Genomic DNA, 27,933 nt, shown 5'->3' with positions numbered 1-27,933 from the left:
CATTTGAAATAGTTCAACTTATTATTTTTGATCCACTCTGATCAACAGTTATTTTTGCATAATTTCATTTTACTTATTTATTTAAATACCGTGGCAGTCATATTTGGGAAGTTTTGATTCCTGAGGTCGATTTGACCCTAAACCTGAAAGTTATTAAATTGTTTTTTTTTCCCCTTCTTTTTTGCTTTGTTGTTTTGGGTTGCATTTTAGGTTATTGTAGTCAAAAGGTGGATGTCAAATATAGTCAAAATATTGGAGTCTGGATAAGCTTCACCTTTTAAGTTCATCAGCTTAAAAAACCTGAAGAAGCTCTGCTAACTTGTTCAGGTTTACAGTGTAGCTTTGCATAATTCACAGTTCAATGTAAGCCTCATAAACCTTAAACTAGACCTTGATGTAGCCCATCAATTCATCCACTGTCTAAAAATAAACTCCTTTCAGCTTCCTCCCTTCAGGTCAGCTTTCTTCTGATTGGTTGTTGATTGGTTTGCTGAATAGGTGTGTGGCCTGTTGTGCTGACCATAAGAAAAGAAAAGAAAAGAAAAGAAAAGAAAAGAAAAGAAAAAATGATCATGTTTTGGCTCACAGGGATGATTTTTTCATAGGCTGACCTCTTTATTTGATAATTCTGCCAGGCTTATTATAGGTATCCAACAATATATGACACACATAGCTTGCTGTGCATGTTGCTGCTCATTTTAGTTCCACAGCGGCATATTTGAATTGTTTTAGTTGCTTACTTGCTTTGTTTTGTTGTTGTTGTTGTTGTTTTTTTTTTTTTTGTCTTACCCTGAAACTACACAAAGGGTGGCGTTAAAAAAAACCCATCATGGCAATGTGCTCTCTAAGTTTATTTCACCTGATCATTTGATCGTTCCCTTAGTTCCCAAGAAGGGGGACTTGTAACAATTTTTCCCCCTTTTTTAGTATTTAATCCATGAAAGTCAACATGGCTTTGCAATTTTATTGCATTTTCAGTAGCAAAACACAAACTGTGCATTAAGCTGATCACCCCCCTGTTTGCAGTTTCATGAACTGTTACATAACCTCTCGGCATTAGACCAGCACACGTCATGAAACCGAGGAGTGTTAGTCGTTTTTCTCCTTTCTTTGCCCCTCCCCTGCAAAACGGCAGGTGCCTCTGGTAGCAGGAGGTCGGGAGGATGGCGGTGGAGTATCATCCAGCAATAAAAATACATTCATACGCGTTGAATCTTTCCACTTTTAGACCATTAAAGTCGCACTCATATTTCGTCAGTCCACTGGCCGTTGACGCAGCGTTATCCAGAAGGTGTGTGTCACTATGTGCACGGACTGCCTCTGCGTCGTCTCTGCGCCCCTCCCTCTCCGAGTCCCAGCATCACCGACAGCCCCGCGATGCTGTCATAACCAACACGTTTATCGTTGACGACGCAGAGAGGGGCTGCCGTGTTTTCTGAATGGTAACTGTGATCGGGTTGCATTGATTCCTAAGCAGAATAAGGGCCTTATGTATGTATGTGCGACCACCTTCGGAGACATAACGGGCTGCTCGTTACAGGCTGAAGCCGTTTCTTCGAGGATACGTGCGCGTCATATGTTATAGGCTATAGCTGAGGTCCATGTGAATACATGCCTTTAGATGTCGGGAGGCTTTCCGAGGGCAGTACTGAGCTATAAAAGTGCGGCAGCGATGTGCACGTCCGACGGCCACACGGAGCGAGCGCAGTGAGAGACCGTTTGTTCCACTATAGTCTTTGACTTTTCAGCTGTCGGTCACAGGCAGGGTTCAGGCTCTCCGCTTCAGCTCCTCACTTGGTTCACCGCCTGGTTTTATGCGACGTCATGAGTTGATCGCGCCTGACAGATGTTGCTGTGTTGCAGATGCACAGGCATCGCTCCTCACGTTCTTCTCGCTGCTGTTTAAGCGTTGATTAGGTTAAATAATAATAATAATCATAACAAGAAGAAGCTGATTATATTCTAAATGTTAAGCCCTCGCTTTGCTCTCGGACAGATCGCAGCGTTCATTTAGTCTTCGTGATTGCATAAAATGATACCTGGATCCGCCGCATCAATGCTACCGTCAGCAGAAGCCGCGAAACTGTACCAGACCAATTACGTCCGCAACTCCCGTGTGATCGGACTTCTGTGGGCCATCTTCACTATTCTGTTCGGTATTGTTAACGTGACCATCTTCTCGCAGCCCTATTGGATTGGAGATGGCATGGATACGCCGCAGGTCGGCTACTTCGGCCTTTTTCATTATTGTATTGGAGACGGAGTCTCCAGAGACCTGACCTGCCAGGGTAGCTTCACTGAGTTCTCCGCTATCCCCTCTGGTGCGTTCAAGGCCGCTTCCTTCTTCATTGGAATGTCTATGATGCTGGTCGTCACCTGCATCGGCTGCTTCAGTCTCTTCTTCCTCCTCAGCACATCCACCGTGTACAAGATCTGTGGCTGGATGCAAGCAGCATCAGGTAAGTGTCCTTTCGGAGGCTAGCTCACCGCCACTGCTTTTTCTTTCTTTTCTTTTTTTTTAACGTATTTTTAAGTATGAATATATTGCCTAAATGTAAAATGCCTGCAAGAGCTTAGAAGCTGGCCAGCTGTTTTCTGTGTATGCTCTGCTAGGCTCAAAACACTGGGATGGATCGAATTTTGATTGATGAGTTGATGAGATAAATTAATTGGGAGCGGCCAGAGTGAAAATAAACAGTCTCCAGGATCTCCCCGGGAGCTGGCAGTCAGCCCTCCCGAGCAGACCGTGCTGTCCATGGTGCTGAAGGGCTGCTGAATGCATGACCAACATCGCTGGGGTATTTACAACCCGAACAAGTTTCTTTCTGAAAGCATGGATTGGATTACAGTTTTAGTAACATATGAAACATTGTCCAGCTCATGATTAAAAATAAATAAACAAGGCTGCTTATTATTAATAACTATTAAAAACTTTGATTCATTTTCTTCCTTGTATTTGTCTTACATTTGAACAATTTCAAAAACCTCGTGCCTGCATCAATGAGAACCTTTGGACTTCAAGTTTAATCCAGTGTTTTGGATTTCATGGGATATATTGTAATAATATAATCACAGCAGAGTCTCTAGTGTTTTAGCGTAAGCAACTGAAAATGTTTATATGCGGTCTTGTCTTATTTGTAATGCAAAACCACATGGAAAGTGCACACCTATTCCCACAGTGATTAGATAGCTTGGTGCATGAAGCTTGGCGGGCACACACAAATTTAGATTAAAAAGTTTCTTTTAGCTAAAGGCCACAGAACAACATAACATAAGCATTAAATCACATGCTATGTTGGTAATATAGCACATCACATGTATAGTTACAATGCAGCCCAATTTAATGTAACTTGTTATATGCAAATGATCTTCAGCCTGCCCTCGCAGCCAGAAGACGTGTGTGCTCTTATATGTCAGAGCTGGTTTTCAAAATAAGTCGAGGTCAGCCTTTCAGCCGCTGGCAGTGTATTCTCACTAACGGTGGGCTGATGTCAGCGGCAGCAGAGGCCTCGATCATCTGAAGAGTTCAGATGCTGCCAAACATCGGTCCTAGCTCAGCTGCACTAGTGGTCAAAGCAGTCGGCTTGCTGTTTGCAACAAACAGAAATGAGGCAAAGTGGAGGGGAGGGGGTATTTGGAAAGGCTCCAGCTCAGTGTGTTATGTTTGGGCTGAATTAACGCAATAAGCCCGTCTAATAAGAAGACCGCTGGGCTTTGTGCTTCTGCAGCTAAGAGATGAAAGAGAAAGCCAAAAGGAGAGACCCTGACCACAGCAAGTTGGCACAGCGATGCCTAATGAGCAAGTGTGACTGTTTAGCACTGTCAAACTTTATTACGCTTAGAATCAGCTTAACCTTCAGCTGGCTTCACTTATAGAAGACAGGTGGCCCACTGGCAGTTCCTGTGCAAGTCATAGATGGTGATGAATGGCAGCTCAGTACAAAATAAAGTGAATACAAAAGGGTTCTTCATTGAATTCTTTCCTTTTATCTTATTCTTTCACTTTAAAACATTTTGGTAGCTCAGTATATGACAAATCTCATACCTGTAAAGCAAAGTGAAATTAAACCTGTCAGCTGGTCAGCGGTAGCTTGTTGTCACCCATCCCTGCTGCTAGATTGGCCAAGGACACAGTCAGTATTCAGAGCACTCTCCGCTCCATGGCACCAGCCTTTCTCTCTTCTCCAGCAATCATCCTTATGGGTGTCTTATAGACATTTTTACTGGGTGATATGACTGGTATGAAAACACAGCATGTAACAGTACCATGCCTCATTGAGTAAAAGGTCTATTCAGGCACACTAACTGAAAATCAAGGTCATACTTGACGCGTATACGTAATTTAAGTGGTACTCTGTATGCCGGTTTTGCAGGAGCTTTCATAAATCCCCTTGGGCTGAGGTCAGAGGATGGTGGATAAAACACTTAACATAGAAAACTCACGCTGTTGCACAATGCTCCTCGCCAGCGAATCAGCGTGTGAGAACGCATCTCTAGCCATCTTTTCTGTGAAGTCCAGGTAGAAACATTGAATGTTTGATGAGAAAGTGAACCAGCAGGACACATTAGAAGTCTCAAAATGCCCACCGTGGCCAAACAAAGCTGAGTGCAGAGAGTGCTCAAGCATCCAGCCGGCCTTTGATGGGCTCGTACCCTTCTACTCTCCTCAGCAGAGCCATTTTTGTCTGTGCCCCTGCAAAAGTTCATGGCATGTAATTATAGGTGTGTACAACCTTTCTACCCCCCCTCATAGAGCTTAAAGACAGTAAAATATATGATGCACGCTTTTCTGGCCTTTAACTGCAGTTCTTCAGGGGTCTGCACACCAATTAACTACATATACAGCGAGGTCAGCGATAATTACTTCACTGTTTTATAGACTGACGTGCGTACTTTGCCTTGTCGGCCGGGCTGACAGACTTTTTCTGTAGTTCGCGCTGCAGTGTCTGTTTTTGAGAAGAAACAGTGTGAGTCATACACGTGAATGAGCAACACCAAAGCTCTGTAAAGCAGGAAATGATGTGCAGACAGAGGGTGACCTATTTGGAATAAACAGGTTCGTTTTCAAAGGACTGCAATTTCATAAAGGTCAGGTTTCTACTTTCTGACTTCTTTGTTTATTGTAATATTTCTTTCTTTGTTTTATTGATACTCAAGAATAACTCAAGAACAAGAAATCATTCCTAGTAACGTATGTGCAAAATTGTGTGCTTTTTGTAGTATTTGCATAATTACCTCTGATGATTAATTGATGCATAAATGACACACTTTGCCAGGAGGACCTATTGCACAATCAGGAGTCATGGGTTTTCAAGAGGTTTTTATGTTTTATATTGAGGTAGTTCTATTTTGCATAAGATGATGCTGTATCACAATAATTAAAAATAATAGTTAGGGCTTGTATTCCTGCTTTCCTAACATGGCAAGTTAGCGGTCCATAAAAAGACAGTTTGTGCTTAATTAGATCAAATATTTAATATATACACTCACTGGACACTGTATTAGATAGAAACCAGGTTGGGCCCAATTTTGCCCAATCTTTCATGTTGTTTATGCCAAATTCTCACACATCTGAATGTTTTAGCAGAAATCGAGACTCATCAAACCAGGCAATGTATTTCCAATCTCCTGGTGTCCAATTTTGATGAATCAATGTGAAATGCAGCTTCAGTTTCTAGATCTCAGCTGACAGGAATATATCACCCACTGTGCTCTTCTGCTGCCATAGCCAGTCTGCTTTGAAGTTGTTATACATTCAGAGATTTTCTTAATTTTCTGCATGACTTGGTTGCAAAGAGCAGTTATTTGAGCTGCTGTTGCCACCTTATTTTTAACTCAAAGCAGTCTGGCCATCTTCCTGTAACTACTTCACTTAGGTATTATTAGTAAAAGTGGTTTTTCAACCACACCCCAAGTTTAGTTTTCAGCTCCTGATTCAGACATTCTCTTCTGCTTGTCCTTGTCAGGGTCACGGGGGGTAGAGGGATGGCCATCCCAGTTGTCTTAGGGCAAGACGGCGGTTACACCCTGGACAGGTCGCCAGTCTGCCACAGGGCTAACACATAGAGACAGATAACCATTTTGGGCAATTGAGAGTTACAAATTAACCTATTGCCACTAACTGCATGTCTTTGGAATGTGGGAGCTGGAGTACACGGAGAGTTCCCACCATGCCACCATGCTGCCTAACTAACTGGCAACTCCTGATCCATTCGTTAATAACTTTCTCACTGAAGCACACTGAGTCACAGTAGTTGAGCGTGAGTCACAGAAAGCTAGAAAAGGAACAAAGTGTCACATGTTGAATATGGGATTAGTTTCTCATCAAACCAAACTCACCGAGTTCAAACAGATCAAGCAGGATCATCACATCAAAACTTCAAACCTCTATGCTTCAAGCAGTGGTGAAAAAGGACAGTGAGAATATTAGGAACACGCGAGGTGATGAGAAAAAGAAAAAATAATAAGGACCAAATAACAAAAGGTTTTGAGGTAAACAAAAAATCCAGGTCAGAGACAGAAGGCAGACAGAAAACAAATGAGACGACAGAGCTCAGCGAAGACGAGCTGGTCTTTCTGGTCACCTCAGTCTCTCTCCACATATTTCTCTTTGTATCATTATCTCCGTTCGCTGTTGTTGGCTTTTACTCCCATAGTCCATCTGCTCTATTGAGAGGCTTGTTGTGAAAGGAGCTTTAAATCCTGGTTGAATGTAGAGGTGGAAAGTGGTTGGAGCTCAGCATGAGAGCAGCAGTCATTGAGCTGCACTTGTCACTGCCACTGGACCAGAAATGCTCCAGCTCTCTGGAGTAAACGCTGCAAATGAGAACTTTTGTCCAGATACAAATCAGACTTTCAAAAGCAATCTGAGGAAAAGACTGATTTTGATGCTTTTTCTAGACATTTCAGATGTGTTCCACTTCTCTACATGTTAATGCATGTCCATCCCTCCTCGGGGACTGATACACTTTTTTAGCATTGTGCTAAAAAGGTCCAACTCCTTCAAGCTGCTGTTATGAATCACTATGTTATAGCAGCATACAGCATATAAAGACCTCCATTTATATTCAAATATTAGAAGTTTTAAATTTAATTTCAAAACGTGATAATACATTTTCTTCAAAATTATACATTCAGTTTCAGCATTTTCAAAGTTTTTGATCACTGCTTGCTGCAGGTTGAATCGGGTTTATGGCACATTACAGCTGTCTCCCGGCAACTGTTGTTTGTCCATTTTTGACATCTCTTTTTTTTCTATCAGTATTTTATGTCATCCACACAACTCCATTTGTGTAACTATGATTGCAGCTGTGACAGAAACGTATCCTTCTTTAGCCCTTTTTGAGATTTTGCTGCAGTCTGTTAAACACGTGACAGAGACAGCCCTGTGCCCAGTCACTTGCACTGCTGCAACTCTGTACTAAACAGAGTAATGTGTCTCAACAGTACATTAAAATAGATACCCACTGTGGCAGATTTGAGAAACAACATGAAACAACACAGGACAGCACTCTCTGCTGTTACTGCAGTAACACACAGTAGTGCCTTTCACTATAACACCAGTGAGAAAGGAAAACTTCATACCTCTTTATGCCAGGGGACCGGGAATGAAATGACAAATGAAAGGAGGAGATCTGAGAGATTTCGAAACAGATATATGAATCTTTTTCAGACTAAAAATGGCTTGAAAATTGGCTGAAATCTACCATGGCCGTGTGGGAACATTGGCAGTAGCGGTGAGGTCGTAAAGTGAAACAAACTGGCTCAGGAGTTACAGAACTGATTTATCCTCTTGCTGTTTCTTCTCAGCGCAGCAGTGAAACTCAACCTTTTTGCAGCAAAATAAACTGGATGCACAACACTGTTTATGCACTAATCCACACCTTTGCAGCACCCGGCTCAAGAGTCGAAGGTGAAACAGTCTGTATTTAGCTCTGTTTCTACGCTGTTATTTGGCACACTTGTCTTCCTTGCACATCAAAAAATCAAGGAACGATCTGCTTGCTTTCTTACCCATTTTTCTCACGTCCACCCAGGTACTTTGCTTTCAAATTACCTCTCCGTTAACACTGTTCCATCCCCCAGTTTTTTGTAATTAAAAAACACACGGTCACTTGAACCATCTAATTATAGTCAGAGGAAGGCAACTAAACTATCATGTATGCAGCTCACACTCCTGCTGATTGTGGACAGGCAAAGAAGATCGATGAAGGATATTATCCTGCGTGGTGGTGCAGTGGTCAGCACTGCTCCCTCACAGAAACAAGTGTTCTGGGTTTGACCTTCCAGTGTGGACACTGCATGTTATCCCTGTGCCCACGTGGTCTCTGTCTGGGTGCCCAGATATCTTCTCACAGTCCAGAGACATGTTTGGTTAACTGTTGGCAGTGAATGAGCGATGAACACAGTGCATAGATTAAAGTGCTTTGAGTGGTCAGTTAGACTATAAAAGCCCCATATAAATGCCAGTCCGTATCTACACACCACCATGCACATTGCACATTGAAGCATGGTAATTTGCATGCATGCAATGCACTCGCTCCTCTTTGCAGTGATTACAGCACATACGGAAGCGAGGTCTATGCTGTTTTTGTAATGCATACTTGCTGATTTAATTCTACTATGTGGTTACAGAACAGCTGGTTTAATTTAAAAACCGCAAGACTGCCTATCTGGAGATAAAAACCAACAGATCAATGCTGATTAATTAGCCCACACTTTGTGAGTTTGAATGTAGCAGCGTGGAATACAAAACTCAAAATGCCAGCCAAGTCATCATCATGACTCCCCTGTGTTCAGTGTCCCTGTAGCGCTGCAGGGTGTGGAGTATAGATTTGCCGGAGTTAATCTCTGTGATCTCAGAAGTGGCCTAGCTCAGGCCAGAGCTCCGGCAGGGGAGGCTGCTGATTTATTCCACAGGGGGAGGGATGAGGTGGGATGGCAAGGGCACAGTGACCTAGAGTGTTAAAAAAAACTTTGCATGCTGTAGTGATGAATATGTGATGCACATGTAACTTCTGGGTGCATTTGTCTAACAGCTAAAAATAATATTTGCTTTGGAGGTGCAGATGCAGCATGTATGTGTGTATATATATATATATATATATATTAGGGGTGCAACGATACACAAAATTCACGGTTCGGTTCGGTTCTTTGGTGTCACGGTTCGATATTTTTTCGATACAAAAAAATGTTCATGCCTTTTTAATTTGTCATTTATTAAAATTATAAATATATATTTTAACTCAAAAGTACAGTTTTTAAATTTAACCCTAACCCTTGTGCGCGTTTTTTATTTTGACAGCGAATGCGCACCTGCGGACCACTTTTGTGCAGCCCTGGTTATTTAGCTCGTCATATTGCAGCCACAGAAATTATTTTGTCCATGAAACCATAAAGCTGCACTTTATTTTTGCGTTATAGTCTCATTTGTCATAACTTCTCCGTTTTGTGGTAAGCTTTTCTTTGGCTGTCACTTCTTCACCCCGACCTGTCTTATTTGGCTCAGCAGAACTAAAATATATATCCTGCTACTTTTACACACGGACTCACATAAGCTCAGCGATTCTCTGCGCGATCAACCTCTCACATGTTTAAGCTTGCTGCGGGAGATTTCACTTGTCATGTTTGCATAGTAAGCTAACGATTAATAAGACGATGTCAGAGGAATTGGTGCACAAATTATCATCACTCACAGATCAGTGCTGTCATTGCAAAGTGAAAGCAAAAAAACAAGCGCAAATTCAAACGCGATTTCAATATGTCACATATTGACAGTGGCTCACCGATGCCAATGACATAATTACCCAGCTACATTTCTGAAAGAATGCAAAAGCATTGACATATATTTTTCCTACAATAGCCCGACGGGCAGGGCAGAGAGATTTTTGTAGCCTGACTGGAAAGATCGCTAGCTCCGGGACGTCGGGCTAGCGATTTTGCAAGCCCTGTATCTGATTGAGGAATCACTCATCTTTGGAAAAGAGAGTTTATTACAGAGAAATGTCTCTTTCCAAAATAAAAGCTATACTATCCGCTTCTTCTGGGCTATATTCTCAGCAGCATAAGGAGAATCACGTGCTAACAGCTGTCTAAATGACTCGGCTAAAGTTAGTAGCATGCTTGTTGTTTTTGTCTTTGCACTAGGATGATGTCGGCGTAAATGTGCAGTCATATTCGTTGTGTTCCCACTAGTGCTTTCAGGTTAATCTCGTTGAAATGACCTTAACGCCACAACACGGCAAATCTCCGTTAACGAGCTACCGCCGATCGCCCCGTGCATGGGGCTAGACGGCCAACACGTTAACGAGCTAACTGCGCTAACACACTAGTTCACACCAATGTAATTAAGCATTGCATGGCACATCCAACATACTGTTTTACTTTAGTCCATGACTCGCTTACCTTCAGGGTCATACGTCACATGAAAACCAAAATAATTCCAAACGCCAGATCTGAATGAGGGTGGGGGAGGTCCATCTTGCAAGGAGAGCTTAACTTCTGTCTCGCTAGCTTGCCCTGCGCTCTTCCTCCTGACTATGCTGTCTGTGTTGAGCGCTCAGTGGATCTGCGCTCGACAGTGCAGCCTAGGCGGAGTAGTCGAACGCAGATTCACTGAGCGCTCAACACAGACAGCATCGTCAGAAGGAAAGTTGATAAAATAAATTACAAATTTTGTATTGTTCGATACATATGCGTACCGAAAGCACTGTATCGAACGGTTCAATATCGATACGAATATCGTTGCACCCCTAATATATATATATATATATATATATAAATATATATATATATATATATATATATATATATGATAACATTAACACTGACCATGCATAATCAGCATATTTTAATCAACATGTTTTTCTCTCTACAGCAGGCCTGACTAGTCTATTTTCATTTTCAGTTCATCAGTGTTCATTAATGCTTTTTAGCTTTGGTTTATTTACACCAAATGTGTTCTTTGGCACATCAAACACCGAGTAACAGCATTAGTAAAACAGGTATGCCACTCTCAAGTCACCACTTTTCAGTGAGCTTTGACCAATCCCATCCATCCATTTTCTTCCACTTATCCAGCTGAAGCGTATCCAAGGTACCATAGGGCAAGACAGACACAAAGATACAGAAACACACTCACAGCTATGGTACCTTTAGAATCACCAATTAACCTAATCCCACTAACTGCATGTTTGGACTGAGAGTACTTGGAGAGAAACACAGAAAAGCTCTGGCCAGATGATGGATTCCAACCCAGGACCTTCTTGCTGTGAGGCGACAGGGCTAACCACTGCACCACAATGACCAAACAATGATCTCTTCTTGAAAATAGCCAAGTGGGTTTAATTGCTTAAACCGACTCAAGTAAAACCTGACCTAGGGCTGTTCGATATAATGATATATATCGAATGACGATATAAAAACGTCTATCGTTTCATTTTACGCTATCGTTTCTTTCGTGCTGTTGCAAAATAAACTGTTTACGGCAATATTTTTTCATCGTTTTGATGGTCACTGTAGTGGTTATATTAATTTCTTAAAGTTCTCTCTTTCTCTTATATTTAATATAACCACACTACAGACGGACAAGCGCCTGTTTTTATGCGTTGTTGTTAGCAACAACAACGGTAAAACCATCACGTGTCCGCTTGTTTATTTTCCACATAAACCTTTCACAATAAAGCTCAAGATCCTGTTGAGACTTTTCAAAATAAACTGAATCACGTGAAAGAGTATGCAGAGTATTTACCGATGAGAAGCAAAAAAGGAGCCGTCAGGTGCTAAAAAATAAACCTTAGACTCAAACGTTAGAACAGGCTTTTCCCCGCAGCACGCTGTGTAATAAATACTCACAAAGAAAACGGCGGCCTTTACAACCTATGTCTAAAAATGTATAGTTTAATGTATCGGTAAAACACTCGACTCCAGATATACGACGCCCAGCTACCCGAGATTCACAGAATTTACAGAAAATGTTACATTTTTGTGATTTATATCGTTATCGGACGATAGATGTTTTATATCGGGATATAAGATTTTGGTCATATCGCACAGCCCTAACTTTGGTCTCTAATCCTAATCAGTGAGTGAAAGTGAAAACCTAAAAAACTCAGCAAGAGGAAAAAAGCTAAGCATACCCAAAACAAAAAGGTTCCAGCTGGGCTCAAACCACTGTCTCCTGGCTGGATGATGCTCTGTCCTGGACTCTCATTCTGTCTTGGGTGAATGCTCCCATTGTCAAATGTTCACTGAGAGATCACAGTCCTGCCTAAGCCATTGCTGTTTTGCCTCCATGGTCCCCGAACGGGTGACCCAGTGAGTATTTGTCACAGAGAACTCAAAGGTCTCTTTTGATCCCCATTGCCCTTGCCAATCTTTATCCTCTGTGGAGGTACAAGCTGCATCTGGACCTGTTACATAAGCCCATCACCCCAGCCTGACTCCCTCCTGCTCTGCTCACTGCAGTTTACTCCGCACTCCTCCCATGATTCCTCTCCCCCGCTGCCTGCGTTCTCTACCTCTGTATCCTCACCTAAGCTGCCATATCTCTTAAGTGCAGTCAACTGATAATTTCCAAGAAAAGCCTTTTCTACTGTATGTCTAGCTTGCTGCAGGGCATTTACATGCTGATCTTCTTTTTAACTTCAATTGATGTGTAATAATGAGGCTCTGACCAGATGGCGTAAGAATCAGGGGACATACACTCTGACGGGGAGGAGGGATTTAAACAATATCCTAGATAGCTAGACTAACAGTTACTAAGAACTGAACCATTTAACCCCTCATCTATTGTTTAGTATATCTACTTTATTTAATAAAAATTGCATCACTGATGTTATTGAGCCTGAACTGCAGTGCTTTCAGATTTGATGCAACAGAAAATTAAGCGCACCGTACATTTATTTTAGTCATAGTAATAGTGGGTAGCCTCTTATGGGAATGTTCAACCTTTGAAAATGATGCATTGATATAACAAATATGACCTTGACCTTGACCCAAAACAAGGGCTCTAGGGAGGAATACACACACACACACACACACACACACACACACACACACACACATGCGCACAATAGAGTTATTATTCAGTGCAATCCAGCTGCCTGTTGTAAGTGATTGACTAAATGATTTTTTTGTGTATTAGCACGTAGGTGGTGGAAGTGAAACTGCATCTTTTTTGTCCTCTCTGCTTACACAGAGATGCTTTTTTACCCCCATCTCTATTTTTTGGGATTCAGGTTTATTCTGAAGCTGTAGCCAAAATTATATTGGGAACGATTTCCTTCTTGTAGAGTTTTATTCCCTGTAGCAGAAGTCAGAGTGCTTGCCGTAGCATATCCTGTATGCTGTAAATGCAATTTGCTCTTGAAGGAAGGTTATTTGCTACATTACAAGATGGTTAAAAAGTATTTGCAAGACTTGCCCTGACACAGAACGGAGATAACGCGATGAAATAAGCCATCGCCCGCTCCTTCTAATCCTTTCAAATGAATTGATAGGTAAGCTGTGGGTATTATGTGCTCGATGTGCAGAAAATTGCTGAAGATGTTGACAGAGGGGAATACTCAGAGTGCCTGGAAGCTCCTTGCTCCCCTCCAGCAACCATCAAGTTTTGCCAGCAACTCAAGCAGAAATAGATTTGGACTGTAGACAGCTCATCTCGATGAGCATGTTCCTCATCTTCCAGGGGAGCTTGTCAGAGTAAGTTTTAAAAGTTTATCTCGCTCCACTTTCCACTGTATCCCAGACACTTTGGAAATATGTTTTTAAAGAACTTTCTTATATTTGTGCCCAGCTGGGGTGTCTTAAAGTATATCAAGATCCTGATATAAGAGGATCAGTTCTCCTACAGCCACATATAAACGCTGCAACAGTAACACTTTCTATCTAAATATTATTAATAGCTCTCTCATTGCATGTATAATTCCTCTTCATAAACCCGCATCATGAAGCAAGCTTATACTATGTGGAGACACACTTTCACACTCCATTTAGCCACAATATATGGATCATACATCCTTAATTACCCCATTTATCTAATAGCAATTATGGCATATCATTGTCATGGTTTTAGGCCATCTTTCTTGGGTACTCATTCACTCGTCTATAGAGCCAGAGAAAAGTCTTGTCAAGTGTGAAAAGGGGATTCATCATGCCCACATTAGAGGCTGAATTTGCCATGGGAAAGATTGTATTAATCAGTCTCATTTTACACCCTCGTCATTTGAAAATTAAGCTTACAGAATTGGACTGAGTAAATTAAGTATTAAATTATGACAGTGCAGATCATCGTCACATGGATATCAAGGCCTACATATGTTTCTTTGTGATCATTCAATGGTACCGTGAGGCATCTGTTATCTGTTTTTACTTGCTCTTGGATTCAGATGTAGAAGTTTTGACATTGATAATCTGTTGAGATAAATGAGATGTAGACTACAAATGAAAATACAGCGCAGTGAAGAAGTATTTACCCCCTTTCTGATTTCCTTTTTTTTCTTTTTGCATGTTTTTTATTCTTACTGCACTGATATCCAATTGTTGTTGTCATCATAATGATGTTGATCCAGGAAAAAATTGCCACTGACCAATAACGTTGTCTGAGCATGTGGTTAGCATTAGCCCAGAGTCTGGCTAATACTATTAAAAACAATCACGAGAAAGCCAAGACGAGTAACGTAAATTAGACTAAAACCAAACCTAACTTGATAATATATTTATTATATTGTATAAATGAATAAAGAAAACACTTGAAATAGTTGCCATTTATTCTATAAGAGAGTTTTATATAAACAAAGGATTTTTTCCCCCTACAAGGCAGGAACAACACCACCACAAGGATATCAGCTACACCAACACACATATGTTTCAGATGACCAAATTTTAGTATTAGAAAAATATAACCTGATTAAATACAAAATGTAGTTTTTAAATGATGATTTTATTTAAGGGACAAACACCTTCCAAATCTTCCTGGCAATTTCCACCCATGTCAAATCATGAATTAACTGTGATTAACCAAATTTTGGGGGAAAGCTGAGTTCAATTTTAATAGCCAAGCCCAGGTCTGATTATTGCCAGAGCCGTTGAATAAAGAGGTCAGTTAAATAAAAACTGTGTGAAAGTGAAGCAGGTTAAAAGATCAGCAACACATGACACCAAGATCAAGAGAAGCTTAAAAGCAGATTAGAAACAAGGTCATTGACATCTATCAGTCTGGAAAGGATTACAAAGATATTTCTAAGGATTTAGGATTTATCAAACCCCAGTGAGAGCCATTACACTGAAATAGAGAAAACTTGGAACAGTGGTAAAACTTACCAGGAGTTGCCAGCATACCAAAATTACTCCAAGAACAAAACAATCCAGGAGGTCACAGAACAGCCCAGAACAGTGAACCAGAAAAGACCTTAACTTTTCTGAAAATATTCCGTGGACTGATAAGGCAAAAGTTGAACTTTTTGGAAGGTTTCTGTCCCGTTGCATTTGCCTTAAAACTAAAACACCATTTCATAAACAGACCATATCAACAGTCAGACATGGTGGTGGTAGTGTGATGATCTGGGGCTGTTTTGCTGCTACAAGCCCCGGACGATTTCCTGTAATTAAACCATGAATTCCGTTCTCTACCAGAAAATCCTGAAGGTGAATATCAAGCCACTAATTCACGCCTTGGAGTTCAAGAACTGAAGTTAAAACAAAACAAAATGAAGGTTTTGGAGTGGCCTAGTCAAAATCTGGACCTTAATCAGATTGACTTGTTTTTGCATGACCTTAAACAGTTCATGCTCAAAAACCCTCCAATGTGGCTGAATTAAAACAATTCTGCAAAGAAGAATGTGAGCCAAAATTCATTGATTGCTGTTCTTGCAATCAGCGTCACAGTCAGCTGTTACGTTTAAGGGACAATTACTTTTTCACACGGGGCGACTCGGTAGGTTTGGAGAACCAGCTTGGATTTAAGTCATTATGTTGCTTCCACTTTAAACATAGTCGATTTCTATATGAAAGAGCATAAAAGAGTGTAGAATAAACGCCTTGAGCAGAACTAGATTTTCCTCAATAATTAGGTCACCATTTCACTAATGTAAGTTCTGGACCGACACTCATCATCGGGGTTTGATCGTTGTGAAAAAGACATTAAGTGTTACTATGTTAAACGAAAAGAAGCGTGCACGTGTTCGATTATGTGCGAGGGTCATATCCACATGCAGCGTCAGATAGCACAGTTTACTATGCGTGCATGCATAATTAAGTTTGTCGCAGCTGTTTAAATGAGGAGAGGAGAAAACACATTCCACAAAGGACTGTGGGAGCTGAAAATTGTCAATCCCTTTTCATGGCTTAGATATGTCGCAGGCGTTTGAGTGATGGAGGGAGTTGGGAATACACACAACTGTTTAGTTCCAGGTCAATCAATGACATGCCGTAACAGTGAAATGATGCAGTCAGACATGCAGCCGCATTGACAGCGTTACAGCAAAACAGATTACAGGTTTGTTTTTCTTTGTTCTCGAACCAGATGCACAAATCCAATGAAGCTGCCGCATTGGTGGTCACACCTCTGCTCAGACCTCTGCTCACCTTGACTCTTAAATGACATGCGGAGATTATGAAAAGGGAAAAGTATAAATCAAAGGTCTTTCCGTATCGATGGGATTTACTTGTCTCTTTGGGAAAAATGAGCCAATGTGCTTCTGACGAATCTGCTGCCATCACACGGCTCTGTACCATCTGTCGGTCTGCTCTCAAACTCTACTGTAGTGCTGTTTGCACCTAATCTGCCCTACCTACAGTCTCTTACGTAAGTTGCTGTTAGCCAACAAGCATTTCACAGTCCAGTTTTACACTTGCCTGATCCCAATTTTCCCCAAAAGGAGAAGACAAACAGAGGAAGGCGTGTGCTTATGTGGAACCTGCAAAAAAGAAAAAAAACCCCTCCAAACAAAAACAAGTAAATGCTGAGAATAGCTCTGCTTGTCGAGGGGCTCCAGCATATGGTAGCCAGCGCTCATGACGTTGGAGTGGTGCTGGGTACTTGCTGGCGGCTACACACAGGAGTGGAACATGGCAAGGGTTCAGTCTCTCACCACGTCCCCTCCTCCATCCTCTCCCTATATATCTCTGCGTGCCTCTGCCTCGCCCTGCCTCATCATCCGTCTCTCCCTTTCTCTGCGCCTGTCTGCCGCTCTGGAACGAGATGGAGACAAGGAAAAAAAGCCAAAAGGGAGGATAATGCCCGTCAGTTAATGTCTCGTCTCCGCTCCGACTGACAGCTGCATTCTGTTAGGTGTGCTGCTATTTCTGTGGCGAGGAGCCGGAGCACACCATTTATTACTGCAGCATGAAGTTCTGCTTCAGTGCAGTGCAAGCGGGTGCAGCCAGCAGATTCACAGAGATAATGAGATGGTTTTTGTCTCTCTTTTTTTTTTTTTACTTTATGAGAGCCTATTTATCATTCATGGGCAGTTTATGAGCATTCAGCAAATTTATTTTTAACCCACTTTAATATATCCGCAAGCCAACCCTGTTTTTAATGAATTTATTAACCGTTTATGAACTTCGAGTGCATGGCTACAAATTGCAGACACAGTTTTTAAGGTGATGTGTTTTTACTGGTTTGTCCCATTAACAGTCCACAAACCAAACACTCAACACCCAATTAGCATCACATAAAACAGATCAGATAAAACATTGAAAACAAACAATCAATCAGGTTTTCATTTATTTCATGTGGTTTATATACAACTTTTTTTTTTCTTTTTGAGAGTTGCATATGGAAAATGTATATGGAAAAACAATCCTGGTGCTGTCCCTTTGGGGAAAGCCAAAACCTTCCATTACTCCAACATTTTTTGTCTGTCCTTTCATTCTATTTCGCCAGTTCAGGGTTACTCGAGGGTTGAACCCCATCCCAACTGGCATAGGGCGTTTAACCATGTCATAATTTTTTTCTCTTTTCTAAAATTCCTGTGTTAATGAATCCACTGTCACTCTCTAGAGCCCATAATTACAGCTAAAGCACCATTACATGTATTATTTACATATTACTTCCGATTAATAATTGATCCACTAACAGAATTCCCACATGTCTTGTAGAACATTCGTAAATCATATAATCTTTTTTTAAATTATTATTAAAGGCCTCTTAACTGAAAGAAGTCAACGCTCTTGCTTATTTTGGTGTTATTATGATATGGGTGTAGACTGCTTGATGGTAACCTTTATGGGAATCCAAATTCACAGAAAAGGTCTCATTATGTAAGCAGTGCTGTGCTGGATGGGGCTTCTCTGTAGTGTTGTGTGATTATGGATTAGTTCATAGCAGGCATTCTGTTACAGTGCATGAAGGGAACATGTGCTCCTCCTCTAACCACAAGCTGTTTCTGGAAACAAGAGTGACATATGTGGCACCCTCTGTTGGTATAATCCTGTCCAGTGCATCCCTCTGAGATGATTATCAGCAGAGGCAGACTTTGTAGTAAATAGAGTTCAGTAGTGACTGAGACATATTTTACTGTGAGTGTTATCTTTTGTCCTTCTTCCCATCACACGTTCAGTATTTGTCTCCTATTCCATCTTACTGGCAACAAAACTATTAAGAGGGATCCTCCTGTGGTTCAATCTAATATTCATGATCCTGTTGAACTGAGCCAAAGCGACACAGGAGACAGCCAGAAAGATCGAGAAAAGTGCTTGCTACCTTTGTAGCAAATACATCAAAAAGGAGACAAAGAATAGTAATGCGTGTTGACTGGGTGAATATCGAAAATGGCCTTCTCTGGTACTCCCTCTGTTCGATGAATGACGTACACAACACACCCCCTGCTAGGAGAAGCACAGTTGGTAAGAGTTCACTGATTTTCTTTCTAAAAAACTATAGCTGACTGTGTACACAAACAAAAATCAACTTTTCTTCACTTAAAAATAAGTAAAATTAAATAAACAAGAAGGTTCATAGTAACATAAATGATTAACCATTTCCCTCAAAACTACACTAGTTTACATGATCTGTTTTCACTTAAGTACAATTGAAAATAAAGTGCTCTGCAGTCAGAAAGCGGTACAAATAATTAATGGAAAATAAGCTGCTGTACACTCGCTGCACCTAGCATATTTTACCTTACCAAACAAAAGCAGGTGCAACAGATTTATGCAACACCCCATCAGATAACAGACACCCACCTTTATTTTCTGCTTTATACCTCTCCATAATTTTCCTTATAACATTTTTGATCCTTTGCTCATAACAAGGCTGCTAGCTTCTGACTGACTCTGAATTATTTAGCTTTAGCCACTTTCCCTTAGTTAGCGTCTTTAAAATGCTAAACTTGGCTGGTTAAGGGTGCTTTCATTAGGTGTTTGACCAGGTTTAGTGCACTTTGGTGAACTGGTGTGTCTTCGCTTACAGTGAAAACCTTCCTTGCTAACGACATGCTAGTGTGTGGCTGTGCGAGTGACTGTTAGCTGCTATGCACAGGCTGTGCATACGGGAAACAGATCTGACATAAGCACAGATGTTACAAAAACATAGATGTAGCTTTGGTTTAGAAAAATAACGTTATTTAATGAAGTTAGTTAGGAAATAAATATTTCAAATGGGAGTATTTGTGGATCTGGGGTACAAAACTGCACGCTCATTGGCTAATGGTTTGTGAATCGCCAATCAGTGTCCAGTTTACCAGTCAGACCTGCCATTCCGTTTCACATCTGGTTTTTCACAACCAAGTAAGAAATGCTCATCTCTTTCACAGTAGCTACTTAAGTCTTTTATACTAATCACAACCAAACTATTATTAACTATTATTACAAACTATTATTATCTTTTCTGTGAGAAGGCAACATCAGTCAGTTAAACAACAAACCAATCAAAGTGTGAACATTTAAGAGTTAAAGCAAATTGTCATATACCCCAGATTTGGTTATATATTTTTTGTGTTTTCTTTTTAAGGGGGAAAATATTAAGATAAGAATTTTCCAAAATGGCCACAGGAATCAATCAACTAAGAAAATGTGAGTCTAAGAGTCTTAAATTCAAGCCAATGAAACTCAGAGGCAGCTGTAGTTCTTTTCTTTTACGCCATCAGCATCAAACTACCTCTCGGAGATATTTGCTGCTGAACACAACTCTTCGTGTTGTGAATCAAACAAATTGTAATGCTCTTTGTTACCTGTAGTGTAACAAAGAAAAGATCACCCTATTTTGTAATACCATACTAAACCTAACAGTGGCACACACATATTGCAGGTAAGTGTTTGAAAGTTCATGGGTAATAAACTAGAAAAACGCTCAAAACCCCCAAACCTAATACACAAACAAACAGCATTCAGGGGCAAAACATTGAAAGCAACTAGGTGTTCAGGGAATAAAGAAGTGGGGAGTCTGTTTTATTATTAATGTGCAATGCGCTGTGGATAATTGTGCAGTCAGCTTTTTTTTTTCCAGGTCTACTGCTGCTCTGCTGCAGCACCACCTCAGAGGAGGACCTCATTCAAAGTGAAGATGAGAGAAATTTTACCCTTTGGGCAATAAGTGAGAAAGAATTAGACGGGCTCCTCATTTTCTTGTGCTTTTCTGATGCAACATTACCTTAGAGAAGAATCTGTTAGGTTAAATTAAGTTAAACACTTTGGGACAAAACAGAGAATTATGAGCAATAAATCTAATATTATCACCAATGTAAAAGGTTGAGGATGCTGGGAAATCCATAATGTTTTGAGTAGTCAAAACACTTTAAATCTGTCACTGCTATTAAACACCATTATTCCCACCCTTATATTCTCCTCCTTTATGCTCATATGTATTCTTGGCTTGTCCTTATTTTTCTTCGTTTGATTCACGTTGCCCATCTCTGCCTCCGACTAGGTGTCTGTCTGGTGCTGGGTTGTATGATCTATCCTGATGGATGGGACAGCGACGAGGTCCGGCGGATGTGCGGAGAGCAGACTGACAAGTACAGCCTCGGCGCGTGCTCCGTTCGCTGGGCTTATATCTTGGCTATCATGGGCATCCTGGACGCCCTCATCCTCTCCTTCTTGGCTTTCGTCCTGGGGAACCGGCAGGACGGCCTCATGACAGAGGAGCTGCTGGCTGAAAGCAAGGGTGAGAATAAGACATGACTGACTTCCTTTGAAAACTTAAAGCAACATCTTACTCATAAAAGCTGATGTGAAAAAAGTTATTAAACCCATCATAGTTGGAGAAGTTTCCTCATCCATGACGCATCAAATAGCTGAAGCTCATTTTTCCTTTCTGAAAAATGTATTTAAACTTACAGTAAATATTTCTAGAACTAGGCACTGATCCCACTAAATTTCCAAATATTTTAACATTTTTATCATTAATTGAGAAGTAATCAGTTTTTCTTTCTCGTTGTTGTTTTTTTGGCAGAGCGGTGCCATATAAATTGCTCTGAAAGTGCATCTTAATGCAGTTTGTGTTGGTGGGGACTGCCAAATGCACACACACACACAGAGCAAGAACGTTTTAAAGCTTGCTTCAAGAGTCGGCTCGCGATTCATCACAGCCCAAGTGACTTTCACCAGACTGAAAATAGAAAATGCACATTCATTAACAAGGTGACAAAATATAAACAAGGCTTGAAAAGAGATGAGATGAACTAAATCCATGAAAGGATTACAGTCAGTGCACTCTTGCGTTCACGCCCAGTAAAAGTTTTGAAGTAATGAGCTTTTGATGCAGCCTTTTTAAAAGCAAAGCTAAATTTAGAAAGCTTCAGATGCACACTTTGAATATAACGAAGGGACTGGCATAAGCCTTCTTTCGGATAATTACAACCATTAATGAGCACCCGTTTTAACCCCTTAATAAGCTTTTTCCCCACCACATCCCTGCGAGTCAGGCAGCTAAAAAAAATGATTCTTGTTCTCTTTTGATTACAGTTATGAACACTGTCTCTTCTGCAAGAGAATGCCATTGTAATCTCTTTTGCTAGTTTGTTTTGCACCTATTTGTCAAGGTAAATGAATTATTTTAAACTGATCTCTATTATTGTTTTGGGGATATTATAACAGGAGCTTTGAGCTTCTGAACATGTGTGAGGATACAGTCAGATATATTTCCAAATTAGTCAAACTTGCAAGTCACATTTCTGCTGCGTCTCCAACGGTTTTGTGACTGTGTGAGTATCTGGCAAACTTCTTATCAAAATATAACCTCACTTTCTTACGAAACATGTAGAAAAGGCCTGTCTTGTACTGGTAAGCATGCATGCATACTGTATGTAATTCTGCATCACGATCACAGCTCGACACAGTGAGGTACTGTGGAAAGGCCTGGGTAAAGGAATGTCTCCCAGTGGGAAATGCGATTTGCATGTCCATGCCCTGTAGTCTGTAATGGAACCAGACAGCCATGGGCAAACTGTTAAAGAGAGGTGAGGAGGAAGGATGGACACGAACTAGTAAAAGAAAAGACTTGTTAATCAGCAGAAGGGATTGGGGAAAACTGGCGTGTGTAACATCATCGGGTGCTATGTTTGATGGCCTGTGAATGCAGCTGGTAATAATAAAAACAGCAATCATAATAAATAATTCAGATCTGCAATTTATTTTATCTTGTCCTAAACTCTGGTGACCTTCGAGTTACAGTTAAAGGTAAAAATAAATTATAAAAGATTTATAGACAAAATCATAGAAATGAAAACTTGGCATTATCATTATCATTAGCTTTACCATACCAATAATACTCTGATGATGATAATGCACCACTTACTTCTCTCTTACTTCAGGGCGTGGGAGAATCTTTTCATTATAGCTCAAAAATCTTTAACCAGTTCTCTCATCCCTGGTGCCATCTACTGGTGTCTGTGTGCAATGCATCAAATCATATGCGTGGCATTGGTTGGACATGCTTTCATATATTTTTTAGAAGTGTTTTATATTTTTCTCTGTTTTTTTTTGTTTGTTTGTTTTTTCAGATGGAGGGAATGCCTAATCAAATCATTAGGTGAGTAAGCACAAACATACATCTTTAACTGTTATATTACACAAGCCTCCTAAATGAACTGATTGTGCTTTAATGTTTGAAATATTATCTGTGTCCTTAGGCACCATAGAGGTGTAAATCCAGTGTAAATGAAAAAAGTAATTTACATTTCACTCCTTAATGGATCGTTAATTTAAAGTACAATAACACGATATTTCAAATCAATGGAAAGATCTTGGGTTATAAATGTTTCTTGGCTAGAAGCATCAGTAGGTTCCTATTTGAGGTTGCTATATTTTCTGTGTTTTGGTTGCCTCAGTGTGTCCTTATCTGATCCCGCGTGTCCCGTTCGGTGTTCATGCGTCAGTCCCTTTGTGTTTCCCTGTCCCCGTACTTGTTGTAAAGTGTTTGTATTTAGATTGGTATTCATCTCTGCTGGTTGTTTCCCTTTCTTTCATTTCCTGCATCAGTTTCGTTCCCTCACTGCCTCCCTTGATTCCCTGGTTATTTTTACCTGTTGTTAAGTGCATTTTCCTTCCTACTGTTTCCCATCAGTAATCAGATGTTTGTGTTTAACTATTCCTGTCTTCTCTGTGGCCTTTGTTGGATTGTGTGTTGTTTATTCCTTCTGTGTCGCTTGTGGGTTTGTTTGTATTTAGTTAGGTTTGAAGATATTTTTTTGTTTATTTACCTGGTGGTGCTTTCTCATGAACTCTCAGGAGAGTTGCAGTACAGCTTGCTTTTTGTTTCTTATGCTGTGTCCTGGGTCCTCTAGCACAAAGTGAGTTCAGCATACCCAGGATATCTTTCTGTTATCTGGATTCACTTAGCCTAACAGTGGCAATCAGGATAAGTGCTCATTGTTCTGTTTTCAAGCTGATTATCACCCTGATAACGTTAACCCAGTTAACCGACAGTTTCTCCTGCACATTCACATGAAAGAGGTGACACTGGCAACATCTAATCCAGGGGTGTCGGACTCCAGGCTTCGAGGGCCGGTGTCCTGCAGGTTTTAGATGTGTCCTTGATCCAACACAGCTGATTTAAATCGCTAAATTACCTCCTTAACATGTCTTGAAGTTCTCCAGAGGCCTGGTAATGAACTAATCATTTGATTCAGGTGTGTTGACCCAGGGTGAGATCTAAAACCTGCAGGACACCGGTCCTTGAGGCCTGGAGTTCGATACCCTTGATCTAATCAACCAAGAATGTCACACAAGAAGATAAAACTGTAATATATGAAGAGGTTAAACACATAAAATAGTTTGCAACACAGCTGCTGCTGACAAATCGTTGATATAACAATGCTTCTTGGCAATAAAACTACTATTGGAAATCTATTTATTCCCCCTTAAATGGTGTGACATATGGTTAGGGTTAGGGCGATTTAAGTCTGAGGAAACAAGAGACATTGGTAACCTAACAATTGTATTCAATTACCACACAGCTGCCTCAGTAGCATGTGGAAGAACTGTACACAGCCACAACAGCCTGGCACCTCCTCCTCATGCTAAGATGGTAAATGGACTGGTTCTTATATAGCGCTTTTCTACTCTTCTGAGCACTCAAAGCGCTTTACACAACTTGTGCATTCACCCATTCACACAAGCACATTTTTCTATGTGTTTTCTAGGTAACATTCACACACACTCATACTCCAATGGATGCATCGGAGAGCAATTTGGGGTTAGTATCTTGCCCAAGGATATTTGGCATGCCAGGAATTGAACCACCAACCTTCCGATCAGTAGATGACCTGCTCTACCGCCTGAGCTACATGGCATCCCATCCTTCAACCAACATTTGTTTTTAAGTCAGCCAGTGTGGCTTTGTTGGTCCCTCTGTCATGAACTGCACATCTAAGCTGGTTGGTGGTTCGATTCCTGGCTTCCCCTAGTCTGCATGCCAAATATCCTTGGGCAAGATGTTAACCCCGAATTGCTCGCCGATGCATCCATCGGAGTATGAATGTGTGTGAATGTTACTTAGAAAGCACTTAGAACAATGTGCTTGTGCAAATGGGTGTGAGTGGGTGAATGCACAAGTTGTGTAAAGCGCTTTGAGTGCTCAGAAGAGTAGAAAAGCGCTATATAAGAACCAGTCCATTTACCAAAAAGAACCCCAGTACCGTACAAATGTACTCAAAAAAACATTTTAATGTCTTAAGACAAAGATGCACGTGCAGGCAATATATAGCAAAAACATGGACAGCGAACTGAGAAATTAACTGACATAAATGGCTCTAATGTGTCAGGACGTGTCAAATGAACCATGCTTTATGCATAAATACAACCACTGCAATTATGAATATAAAAAAATCAGTGAATCAGTGCAGCTGCAGCACGTCAGTGGTTTGCATTTATAAAATTCTATAAAGTCCTACCGATGTACAGTGTTTAAGCTATTCAAAAATGAGTAATACCTTACTGAAAGGATTAAAAAGAAGCATGCAAGCAACAGTTCACAAAGCATGCAGAGTAACAATTAAAAGCAACAAACAGCTCAGTGATTATTTTCACAATACTCTACATGCAGCCATGCAAAACAGAACAAAGACAAATGAGCAACACTGCTGATTAAGCATAATTTGCACACATTTGCTCTGCAAGGCAATGAAGTATAGATAAAATGCTTTTTCCCTATCCAGAATTATTCATCTTAACAAGGTCATGGTGTACGTATGTGTAAGCATAACTCTTGAATAACAATTGTAAAAATTGGAATAGCTTGCAAAATACACTTTGTCTTTCACTTTCTTTGTTGCAGGTTCCCGAAGATCCACGTGTCTGTTTTCATAAAGTACCAGTCGATCAACATCAGCTTAAAAAGGAGGGAGGCGGTCCGAGTGTGTGGTGGAAAGGAATTCTGTTGAACCAGCCAGCCTGCCTTTTGCAACTACCTGCCAAAAAACCCCAATGTAACCTACCTTTGATGTTGTGCTCACCGTTGTGCTCACAGTCCTAACGTCATCCCCAGCATTTAGATGGAGCCCAAAGCACTTCTATCCTAATGTGTCCGAGCCTTGCACAACATTTCATAGACCATGGCAAGGGGCAGAGACTGTTAATCTGTCGACAAGTATATGGACTACCCACTACCTACCTGCAAAGACACAGGGTTGACATTGTACACTTGCATTGTGAGCACAGACAAAACACAAACACACACTCACACTCACACACACACACACACACACACACACACACACACACTACAACCAATGTTCCCTCTAATTTTTCACGTGTCTGAGCGAACGCACAAACTCCCTGAGCGGTCCCTTGGACCTCTGTGAGCAACAGCAGACGTGTGCACTGTGGTCACGGCAGCATTGAATCCATCCAAGTTACACGGTTTATTAAAATAATCAAATTACAGCATTTATGTTAGACTACTTTTAATTAACTGCTTTAGCCCACTTACAATGAAAATTAAAAAGAAATCTTGTTCATGACCTGTGTAGCATGTTAACACTATTGGAAGTAAAAATAACTTGAACTCCAATTTTGAAAACACAACTTTCTTCTTTTTTCTTTCTTTTTTTTTTATAAAGCTCTGACTTGTATTATGAGTATGAGTCTGTGGTCTGGGAGAGAGTCCTGTAAGTCTCTGTCTGCAAAATACAGTATATAATGACCAATGTTGGGCAATTAATTATATAGTTACTTCTTTAAAAAAGTAACAGAGTTATGCAAACAACAACATTTTTTGCAGCTGTTTACCCAAAATGCAGCCAAGGCGGTTTTTTAAATAAACAAACTATTTACAGAACAATCAGCTGTTCTGCATCAAATCTGATGCCACACAAATCATTTGTGCCACTCCAACAAATAATTTCTGTCCACTATGAGATAAAGGAGAACAACAGCCTGATAGCTGCAGGCCTGACAACAGGAGATGTATCACTCCTGTAACACCTGTAACATTCAGCAGTCACCTCATTGTTCTGACACACACAACAAAACTATTGACTACACTACACACTAACTGCACAAGATTTGCGCTAAATGTCGCAAATCTCTCACATCTCAAAACACCGCCGTCACTCCTAAAACTTCCCTCTTCCTAAACAACTAAATGCCATGTTGCCATATCATTTTTTGATTGGTCGACATGGTACATTTTTCCACCAATAGGAAGGAGTGGGGTTTTTTTGGTTTTGTTTTTGCTCACAGGTGGAGAGGGCTTTCGAGCGTTTTCCTTATAAAACGCAGTTTTTACCTTTCTTCCTGCACTAAATATAAACAACGATAGTATTCAGGAAGAAAACCAAACATTGCAGATATTTTTATCAGAACTCTGGTTTTACATGGCCTATCAACACAATTTAAAAACTGGTATAAAGTCAACACTTTTTCCGTCAATTGTTCCGTTTGTCCTGCTCACATCTCCAATGGTTGTACACGTTGTCATTGACGCCATGCCGCTTTGCTAGCTAAAACACCGGTGTCGGCACATAAGGACGCTGTCATAGCCTGTCAGCGACGTTGATTAGCTTTGTATATACAAATGTGAATCACATTATTGGCTGGACTATGGGATAAGGTGGCATCGTTGTAATCCCATACGGGAGCAGCCAGTACTTACTGACTAACACGGCAAAACAGAATTGTTAAAGTATTCATTTTAATTTCATTCAGGTTAGATTTTTTTTCTGTGTGCAATGCAGATTTTCTGTGCGCAGAGACCGTGCCAGCAGTGCGCAATTGCGCACCCGCGCAGCTTAGAGGGAACATTGACTACAACTCATACACAAGATTTTACATTCAAACAAAAAATAAACAAAATTCTGTAATTACAAGTATTAAAGTATGTTAACACTTAGCTGTGTGTGTCAACGTCAGAATGCCTATCATGTTTTATTTGTGAAAAGAAGAAACTTCTCATTTTCAGATAATATCGGGTTTATGTAAATCTGTTGTGTTTAGGTTTGACACTTAAAAGAGAGTTTTATTTGCTTATGTGCCCCCACCCCCCTTGTTCCCCCT

The 27,933-nt window shown here is 40.6% G+C and overlaps 1 protein-coding gene across 1 annotated transcript; it reads left to right on the top strand.

The window, feature by feature from the left end:
* Positions 1 to 1,086: 1,086 nt before the first annotated feature.
* Positions 1,087 to 26,145, top strand: LOC113026578 (LHFPL tetraspan subfamily member 3 protein-like). The gene is made up of 4 exons (XM_026175510.1): positions 1,087 to 2,459; positions 20,867 to 21,103; positions 22,941 to 22,969; positions 25,715 to 26,145. The coding sequence occupies exons 1-3, from the start codon at positions 2,033 to 2,035 to the stop codon at positions 22,955 to 22,957; spliced, it is 681 nt and encodes a 226-aa protein (XP_026031295.1). The 5' UTR covers positions 1,087 to 2,032; the 3' UTR covers positions 22,958 to 22,969; positions 25,715 to 26,145.
* The last annotated feature ends 1,788 nt before the right edge of the window (positions 26,146 to 27,933 follow it).

The sequence above is a fragment of the Astatotilapia calliptera genome, chromosome 7, assembly GCF_900246225.1.
Source record: "Astatotilapia calliptera chromosome 7, fAstCal1.2, whole genome shotgun sequence".
Lineage (NCBI taxonomy): Eukaryota > Metazoa > Chordata > Actinopteri > Cichliformes > Cichlidae > Astatotilapia > Astatotilapia calliptera.
Note: the sequence above shows the minus strand (reverse complement) of the source record. Positions and strands in the feature narration are given on the sequence as shown.

Bases quoted from the DNA above. Each gene is read 5' to 3' on its own strand.
- LOC113026578 (XM_026175510.1), top strand. From the start codon at position 2,033: ATGATACCTGGATCCGCCGCATCAATGCTACCGTCAGCAGAAGCCGCG. The intron at 2,460-20,866 runs GTAAGTGTCCTT...GCCTCCGACTAG, and splicing joins CTGGATGCAAGCAGCATCAG to GTGTCTGTCTGGTGCTGGGT.